A 9768-nucleotide genomic window follows, 5' to 3' on the forward strand; every position below is an offset into this window, starting at 1 on the left:
CCACCCTTTTAACCTGCTGCATTGTTGAACAATTAAAGGGGATTTTGCTTTAGACAATTGCAAATATGACTTATGAATTGTCAGGTAACTCACAACATGCTGTTTTATCGCCTTTATTTTTTTAAGGATCATGTGGTAAATTAGTGACGAAGAGTCACTTTTCATTTTAATAAGTCACAACATTTGTTTTCTAGATGCTCATGAAAATAAGTGATTGTTAAAAACGTTTGCGACAGTAATCCCTGAAGTCTGCAGTTGTAGTTGTTTAAGAATAGTTAATAATTGGGCTGATGCCATGCAATGGAGAAGATGAAGCAAGGTAAAAATGTAAGATGATTTCTTTTTTTTCTTTTCTTTTTTTTTCATGCATTGATGACACAAACGCAGTGTAAAAATTCCCACAAATAAAAGAGAAGTTGTGTTTTCCAACCTAATATTTCAACTAGTCACAAAATAAGTGCAAGGGGTCTCAGAATGATAAATGTTAGTAAAACAGAGTCGTGCTTCATGGACTTGTATCTGATATTGTATAGTTTTATCTCTTCTGAAACCAGAGAAGTTTAGAGTTGACATTTTTATCTGTTTGCATATTATTACCTTTTTTTTTTAGCATACCCTTCTGTAAAAGCTCAGGAATTGTAAACTGAAACTGAACATTTATTGCAATGCAAATACACGGCAATGTTACATGAATCAAAACAGCCTTCTTTACACCCAGCCAGTTCAAGTCCACTCTTGCAGAAACCTCCCTTCCAAAGAATTTGTCTGAGGTTTTTCAGTGAATAATGTGTCTTTCCGTGGAAGGATTAGGCACAGAGGACTCTGCCAAGCATTAGAGTGTTACAGGAGGGATCAGGAACAAATGAGTAACGAAATGACTGACTCACCACTTTGAGACATGAGACGCAGCATGCTCTCTTTCCAAGCTTTTTTTTTCAGTCGGAGCACACAGCATAAGAACTTCCTGACATGTTTTTAATTGTTGCCTCCTTGTTATGAACATCAGCCACATAAGCAATTAGGTTTCTGTCATCCGTGTCTAATAATGCAGAGATTTTGCTGGTGCGTAATTGTGGCAGCACGGAGACATCTGCCTGAGCAGACACCATGCTCGTTGGTTAGCAGTAATCATAGAGAAAGAGAGCATGTACAAAATAAAATTTACAGTATGTATCCTTTCTGGTGAAGGATAATAGCTAGTTCAACTTGAGTGTAGCTGCAGCTTGTAAGTACTAACGACATATAATCATAGGAAACAGACCACTATCATAGTGCAAGATACATAACCATATCAAAACAAAGACCAGTTGCCAATATATTTAGCGATTTATTTATTTTCCTTTAAATTATCTCCACGGCCCGGTCCAGAGCCCACAGAAAACTGTTGTAAAGAAATTATTGTAATTCAAGGCCACAGAAGCAAGGAACCATATCCCCACGAGCAAATACAAAACAGAGTTGGTAACAGGATTGCAACACCAAAGTGAAAGCATGTCTGCCAAGTCTACACATTCAAAGACCACAAACATCAAACGGGTTTTCCAGCCAGTCAAGGGTTTCAGTGTTCACAGAGAGAGAAAACAAACAGGATCGTATCTAGTGGAGAAAAGATGGATATTTCCAAAGAGCTTTTTTTTCTGTTTGTTTATACAAAAGCAACAAAGAGTTTATAAATGAGTGCACCATCTGCATGTTACAAATGATCAGTTTACAGTACAGAAATGTTTAAGCCAAAACAAGATCAAAGCTCACAGAGTAGTGTACATTTTTGCTCAAGCCACAGCTTAACATCACAGAGTAGAAATGGTCTCTCACTTTTTTTTTTTCTAAACTTGTTATTCATCGCCTGTTTAGTGTGCTGCTCGCTATACTAAGAGACCATTGGCTAACCGACTGGCCGTATCGTGAGATGGAAACTTGTATTGTTTGCGTTTCCACAGATTCTCCAGTGAAGATGTCAGGCCAATAAAACACAGCCTCGGCTATGACATTTTTGCATATTAATATGAGTAGCTGAAGGGGAATGCTTTGGAAATTGCTTTAAGTAAAAATGTGTCAAGCCTGACAGTTTTCTCTTTTTTTTCTCCAGTTTGATCCCTATTAAGCACTTCCCTCTGATTCAATAAATGCTAAAGGGAGTTATTATAATAATATATTCATTCTTGATCCTTTGGGATATATGTCTTTGGAATCCATAAATACTTTTTCTTCTAGGCATTATATCTTTATAGGTTTCATCCTTCCTAGCTAATTGAGCAAATATAGTTCAGTTAGTCTTAGAAAATGCAAAAGAGTCCCACATATAATGAAACGACTCCCTGTGAAAGTGTTGTGACATCTTTGAGCTTTGAAATGAACTGCATCTACTGATGTAATAAAATACAGTTATGTCATTTATATGTCTGCATCACTCAAGTCGTCTTGCTTCCTGCTTTGCATTCAGGCTGCAGCATTTCTTACAGTTTTAAAGGGGAATGGCACAAATATGGTTCAATAAGCCAAACTGGTCTCCCAAAACTACGAAAGGACTTAGTAAGCTTTACAATATCTTGACATATCTCTCAAAAACTCTAAATAAACCCTGTTTGTAAAAAGAAAAGAAAAATAAATTAAATAAATTGAGATATGACTTTTGCACAAACATCTGTTATCACATATTTGCATTGAAAAAAAAGACTCTGAATTTTCATCTCTTACTAAGAAAGAAAATAATTTCTTCTGGGAAACAGCTGCTGTATTGATAGTTGATAACATTTATGCAGAAATTCTGTGACACTCCTCTCCATGTTAGACAGCAGAGGTTTAAAGACTCATTCAATAAAGGAGTGCTACAAGGAAGCGTGAAGGGCAGCAGGGGAAAGAACAACATGAACTCCCTTCCACCTATTTTAATAGAAAATATTTTTCCCTCACAGACATCTGTAGTCAGTACACGTCCTGATACACACCCCTACACATCCTGATACACACCCCCTCATGAGAGAAAACATTTCAACACAGACAAAGAGACTATTTTCTTTTTAAAATTTAACATCAGTGCAAAAGAGGACAAAAACTGTCTGGCAGATACAGTAAACATGACAGCTTGATATTAGCTGACCAGCAGCAGTTAACTGGCAAACCTGGCATAACCCAGCCTCTGCATCAAACCTCCACACACATCATCGATCAGTCTGATGTCCTTTCGAGGCATTTTTTGCCTCCATATGTTGATATTAGCTGGTGAAATATCCCCCTCATACATGAGATTGTACAGGTTTGTGGAGGTGGTGAATATAAGTTGATTGAGGGCTTCGGGGGACACTGGCACCCCCAGGAATGTGTGTATCGTCTCTGCTGTCTCCTGGGGGAAGTTGACCACGTCCTCAAACCTCACTTGTAGGTAGGACTCTACCGGGAGGCTCTTGCTGACCCTCAGCGCTGCTGCGGTATGAGCCAGCCAGAGATGAGACAGGATCAAAACAGGGTTTGTCTCTGAATGAGACAGCAGCTTTTGGATTATTTTAAACTCAGGGGCGACAGCTGGACACCCATCCTGAACAGATTCCTCCTTGAATATCAAGGAAAGGTGTTGTGGGATGTTTTTGAGGGAGTAAAGGCTGGGTTTGCTGTTATAAACCATGAGATAAATCCATGCTCGGGGGTCTCTTACCAAATAGATTGTCCTCAGTGAAGGTCCCACCACTTCCTGAATGAAAGGAAGTTTAAGTGTCCAACTTCCACTCCGCATGTTGAGGACCACCCGTGCATTTGGGTACTCTGTAACATGGCGTCTCATTTCCCGGACATACTCTGCATCTCTGTCCAGACTGGCCCTCAGTTTACCCTTCAGCTCAGATGCTGGCTCTCTCCGCCTAGACCTTTTCTTTCTGTCCTTTGAAGGTCCAGCTCTCTGGGGCTGTTTGACCCTGCTGCCCTCTACAAGCTGAATATTTTGCAAGTGCAACTTGGTGTTGTACACCAGCGAATGCAGCCAGCCCTGAATGATCTTAAACCGCCCATGTACTGCATCTGTCCTTGACCATTCGCAGGCATCCACCAGTGAGTCAAACTCAAACTCAGTCTCAGGAATGTCCACGTGCTCAGTGGGGACCCTTATGTAAACAAAGTCCGAGCTGTTGTAGAAAAGGTGCTTGAGTATTTCCGACCCTGATCCGGGGAGGGTTGTTATGACAACAGTGGGGAGGGGTAGCCGGCGCTGCTCATACAGCCTGATTTGTTTGTTTATTTCACTTTTGGCACCTGCACCTTTCCATTTTACCCCACAGAGAAGCTGATCGCAGCTATTAGACAAAAACAGCAGCTCGGCTACCCACAGAATGAGCACAGAGAGGAGGGCATAACGCATCAGCCTGCTGAAGCAAACATAAAACTTTCTATGCATGGTCAAAAATCCTATAGCTACACAGAGAACAACCCCTGCAATAACATTAACCGTGAATCCAATGTCAAACAGCTGATTATCACTACTGATGTGTTTAGGGATGAGCTGCGTCCCAAGGCCATATCTAGTGATTTGATATCTATCTTCAACTTTAGAGTGACCACCAAATCCTAAATAAGCCAGCCTTGCTCCAATGTCTTTATAGTTAGTAGCTATAGAGACAATCTTCTCTGTGTTATTTATAGTTAAAGAAAGCCTCACTCCGTTTTTGCTATTATCTATGAATCTGCAATTGGACACTTTGACATATGGCCCATGTAACACGTAAGCCACTCTGGTGACTGCGCCTGTCATTTGAAAAGTGACATTGACATACTGTGTCCACCTCTTTTTAAACTCTGCTGCCTGCTCGGCCTCCTGTATCCTGGTTTCAGGGCTGTGACCCTGGCTGTCAAACCAGAACATTTTATAATGAGCATCCCATACATCCATCATTGCGCCGTTATATTTGTCCATGAATCTGAAAGGGACATATTTGAAGTCAATGTCAAGATTGTGGAAAAAAGCACTGAGAGATTTAACAGGTGAATCACCCCACTTCTCCACATGGTCGAGCACTAGCAGCGTCTGTGAGTTGAGCAGAACCAAGGCTCTGAAAACACTTTTTAGTCTCATAGAGGGGGAATAAGCCAGTGCTGCTTCCCCACTCACAAACAAAGTGTCCCTATGAGAGGAAGCAACAATCACCTCCCCTCTAGCATCACCCACCCCCTCATCAGTCCAACGCAGCCACTTAGCACACTCCCCTAACTGACCCTCCCATGGACTGTTACACAGGCTGGTAGGAGATGGACTAAACACCAGAACATTGTTCAGATAGCTGTACTTTGGACCATAAAGTGCTTCAGATACAAACACCTGTCCGTTAGGAGCAAAAGTGAAAGAGTTCTGGTCTGGGTGCTCGTGGCCGGGGTTAAAGCTGTTCCAGCCATCCACCCAAGAGTAAGGCTTGTCATGAACAATGTCATAGACGGCACGGCCCCCCAGCCTGCCAGACTTAAAGGAGACAAAAGTGTTACTCTGGCCATGGGGAAGTCCTGCTCCATAGGTAACCACACCCCAGTTTGAGAAAATATGCATCCTGGCTTTGTCAAAGTCGTGGGGAGGTTGTGGTGTGAGGTGAGAGTTGTACCAGATGTATTCTGTGTGAAGTGTAGCCCAACGCTGGGCAGATGACTGCCCCATGGGACCATCCTTTGGTCTGTGTTTTCTAATCTGTTGAGCCAGCCAGTTTCCAGTTCCGTTCTTCAAGACGAATGTGTCAAGGAAAACAAGCTGGCTCTCCGGTCCATAAAACCAGTTGTAGTTTGAGTCTGCAATGCCGACTGTTCTCTGAAAGCCCGGCAGCAGAGTGGCATAATAAAACCAGAAGTGTTCCCGCAGCCAGTTGTTCTGCATGTTGTCAATGCTAAAATGGCGCTGAGCCAGAAAGACATATTGCATGATGGACTTAGCTGTGTAGCTTCCGTAGGCTACTCCCTCATCCAGAGACCCATCAACAACATGATTCAGAAGAAACATAGTTTTTTCCATGTAGTTCACCGCCACTTGCTTCCAGATCATTGACTCTGGGTCGTTGTGTGATCCTACAACTATTGCCCCTGTCAGTATGGCTAAGATATTAGTGGTTTGATGATTTTGGAGATACTGTTTCCCCCATCCTCTGTACTTAGAGAGTTCATACAGAGCTTCAGTCTCAGAGCGAATTTTTTTTAGATAAACATCCCTTCTGCGCTGATCAAGGAAGGAGTAAATAAAGTCATAAGCTGTGGCAAACCCAGTGAGGGAGTGTGCCATGGGGACCTCGTCGTTTGGTGCACTGGTCACCTTCCAGTCTGGGTATTCAGCCATCCTATCCATAAACTTGATAAGAAACTGCAGGGCTGCAGAGTCCTCAGGGCACAGCAGGCAGTAGACAGCCAGGGGAGGCAGATTGTTCCCATAAATCTCATTCCACTTGCTTGTAAACTCCTCATGTTTCATAGGGGGCATGTAAAATGGGACGTTAGACAACATGGTGAGCACTGCCCCGCGGATCACTTTAAATATGTGACTGTGAGTGGTGGAGGACCTTTGCCTCAAATGCAACACATCCAATTGGTTAAAATATAGGTTGGGATGAGAATCGGCAGAGCGGAGTTTCCACTGCTCGGTCACTCTGTCTTGAGAGAGCTTGATCTGCAGCAAATCATCGGGAAATATCTCTCTGTCTGTGGTGTTGAAGACCCCCGAGAAAGCTGTCCCCACTGAAAACAGTGGTAGTAAAATAACTGAATATACAACCCAGTTAACAGCCATGCTGAGTAGAGTTTAAAAGTACATTTTAGTCCTTTTAAAATAAAAAAAACTGATTGTTTTCGTCCTTAAAGGAGTTGCTAAAATGTCCCACGAGTGAATATCCAAGTGAAATATATTGTCTAGCAACAGTCCATTAAATTTATATTTCTCCAGATATCATCATGCAACCAAAAAATCTGATGCATGATATAAAGAAAAGATTAAAACTTTAGTGCAAGAACAAACACATTCCATATCTACCTGAAAAAATATTGCAACAGTTTGCATAAGCAACTTAACATGTGGCATTAATTACATATAAATGTCTTCTGAAAGAGTAAATATTTTGTTTTCTGTTTAAATCCAAAGGGAGGGGGAAAAAGAACATTCTTAAGCTTGCATGTTGTAATCCGTCCTCATGGTAATACGGACTCTCGAAAATACTTGCATCTCCCTTCTTGCCGGTAACTCATATTGATCTCTTGCACTCAACATTTCCTCTAGAACAAACATCAGTCAACCCCAGTCTGTGTCCGGTCCAATCACAGCCGTCCAATCGCTCCGTGTGCAGCCTGACCGCGCTGCAACATCCACAGGCTGGAACCTCAGTAAACAACGCATCTCCGCAGATATCATTGTTGCTTGCCGCTTTTCAGAGCCGCCGGATTTAGTGGTGCTTCTATGTGCAAACCCTGCCTGGAAAATCTGTCAGTTCGCATTGTTAAAAGAAAAAAAAAAAAAAAAAAAAAAAAAGGGGGGGGGGGGAGAAGAAGAAAGAAGAAAGAAATAAGCCCCCCTTCCCTTTCCTTTCCTCTGCGCTTTGTCCTTAGTGTAGTTAAGTCTGGAAAGAGGAAAGTTGTCGTCACTCCTCAAGTATTCAAAGAATGAGACATTTCCCCGACTGTGCGCAGGGAATTGCAAAACATCTCTCAAAATGAAGAACAGTCCACACAAAAATCTGTTCTGTGGGCGCAGATATTTATATTGTGGCAGCTGTTTGAGACACACATCTCGAATGAAGCTGTGTATGTGTGTCTGAGCGTGAGAGATCTCCGGACGCGTCTCGGTTGTGTCCTCCCGACTGTTCAGCACAGCCAGTTTGATTGTTTTCCTGCACCCGATGGAAAAATTTCCACTGTACTAACTGTAGAGGGAGCCGTGACTTAAGAAGCTCAGCTTAAGGTCTCCTGTAGTGTTGGGAGGCTTTAGTTTCATTGCATAAAATCCTAAATAAGTTTTCCTAACAGAATCATTGTGATTATGCCTCATCTGTTCGAAAACGTGACCATGAAGCACAATTTCTTTCATAGCTTCATAATAATTTCTAGTCACTGTGACATTATTTTATTGGAAAAACAGAAATGGTTTCCCAGTTGCAAAGAGGAAAAGGAGCTTGTAAACAAGAAAACGATTCAAATTGCATTTAAGAGTGATGCATGAAAAGCTGCATGTATCTAATTATTGAATTTTCAATGCAAAAGGCAGTGATATGGCAAAAAAAACACTGTGCACTTTGTAAACACAAACTGTAAGCTGTTTTAGCAAGGTCTCAGATGCCAGGCTCTTAGGGCTTCTTAAATGAAAGCTATGATATTTAATATTCACAAAATTAGGATACATTTACTTGCTTTCTTGTTGAGAATATGCACATTCCACTGTTTCAATTCACCTTTCTGGTGAATAGAAGCTTATTTTCGGGTGTTAATCAATGCGACAGCACCATTTAATCTCACTTCTACAAAAGCTGCTATAAATCCTTGAAAAGTTTCTCCCTGAATTCATTAATAAAATTCATCCCATCTCTGGTATTTTTGTATAACACAAATTCACAGTTATTGGCAAGTGATACCATCAGCATTGTTAAATGTATCTAATACAACTAAATCCTGCTGTAAAAATGATGCTAATGAGAATACTGATAGTGTTGTGTCACATAGGCATTGTGCTCAGTTTCAGAACTTTATGTCTGTTTTCCCCTCAGCTCTCTATACTCTGTATTAGGATGTAGCCAAATCTCCCAAAAAGTGCTCTTATCCACATCTGTTTCTGTTGTCAGAGTAAAAAACAGTCAAAAATTGTGTGTGAAAAGCACCCTTAAGCTGAAGTGCTCAGCCATGGACCATTGGAAAGCATGGGAAGCACTGCTTCACTCTGCTAAAATCTTGATAAAATTACATTTCAATGTATTGGATCTTGTCCAATATCCAACTTTTATAAAGGACTTTTCATAAAAATCAAACGTAGCATCAATTGTTTTGAAGAAAAAAAAAACAATTGAAACAATAAAATGATCACTGAAAATAATACTTGGCCATCCACCCACCCTATTTCTTTTTAAACTAACTGGATTAGTAACTTGTCTCTTCTTTGAAGAACTGCGCTGAGGAGGTAGGAAGGATAACTAAATGTGACAACAAATGTGCTAAGCTGGCAACACTGCTTAGCATAGAAATTAAGGTGCTGGTATAGCTAGCATCTAGCTAGCATTTAGTTTGATGCATTACTGAAGAAATTCAGATATTTTACTTTAAAATCAACAGTTTTTTTTTTTACCCAAATATCTCATCATATCTTTTTTATCTTTATTACATGACGTATTTCCTGACGCAGCAGAAAACATTTTTTTTTTATTTATTTATTTATTGTTCTCATGGTTTGAAAGTGGTTGGCTTTGCAGCAGCAAACACATTGTTTCTGTTAGGAAAGAACCGTCGATATGGAAAGGAGCTGCATTAATCTGAATACTGACCCCTGTTCTAAACCGTGGGTCTTCAACATTTTTCAGGCCAAGGATCCCCAAACAGATGCAGAGATGGAGCAGGGACCATCATACAGCTGATTGACATGTGTATTGCATGCTTGCATATGACTATTTAGTTTGTTTAGCTCAGAGGAAATATCAGTAAAACATGGTAAATCCAAACTTCAGACAGTTATCTGTATATTTTCAGATCTTCCCTTTTTTGTGCTTACTCTTACAACTTATCCTGCTACATCAGCAGCAGATGCCCTCTCACCACTTGTATGTTCCCCTATGGTCTCTGAGG

The 9768-nt window shown here is 40.9% G+C and overlaps 1 protein-coding gene across 1 annotated transcript; it reads right to left on the minus strand.

The window, feature by feature from the left end:
- Positions 1-1314: 1314 nt before the first annotated feature.
- On the minus strand, positions 1315-7807 carry LOC121629178 (dermatan-sulfate epimerase-like protein). Its single transcript, XM_041968773.1, has one exon. It carries the CDS (start codon positions 6740-6742, stop codon positions 3110-3112), a length of 3633 nt encoding a protein of 1210 aa, XP_041824707.1. The 5' UTR covers positions 6743-7807; the 3' UTR covers positions 1315-3109.
- Positions 7808-9768: the final 1961 nt, after the last annotated feature.

The sequence above is a fragment of the Melanotaenia boesemani genome, chromosome 18, assembly GCF_017639745.1.
Source record: "Melanotaenia boesemani isolate fMelBoe1 chromosome 18, fMelBoe1.pri, whole genome shotgun sequence".
In the NCBI taxonomy this organism is placed as follows: Eukaryota; Metazoa; Chordata; class Actinopteri; order Atheriniformes; family Melanotaeniidae; genus Melanotaenia; species Melanotaenia boesemani.

Bases quoted from the DNA above. Each gene is read 5' to 3' on its own strand.
- LOC121629178 (XM_041968773.1), bottom strand. From the start codon at position 6,742: ATGGCTGTTAACTGGGTTGTATATTCAGTTATTTTACTACCACTGTTT.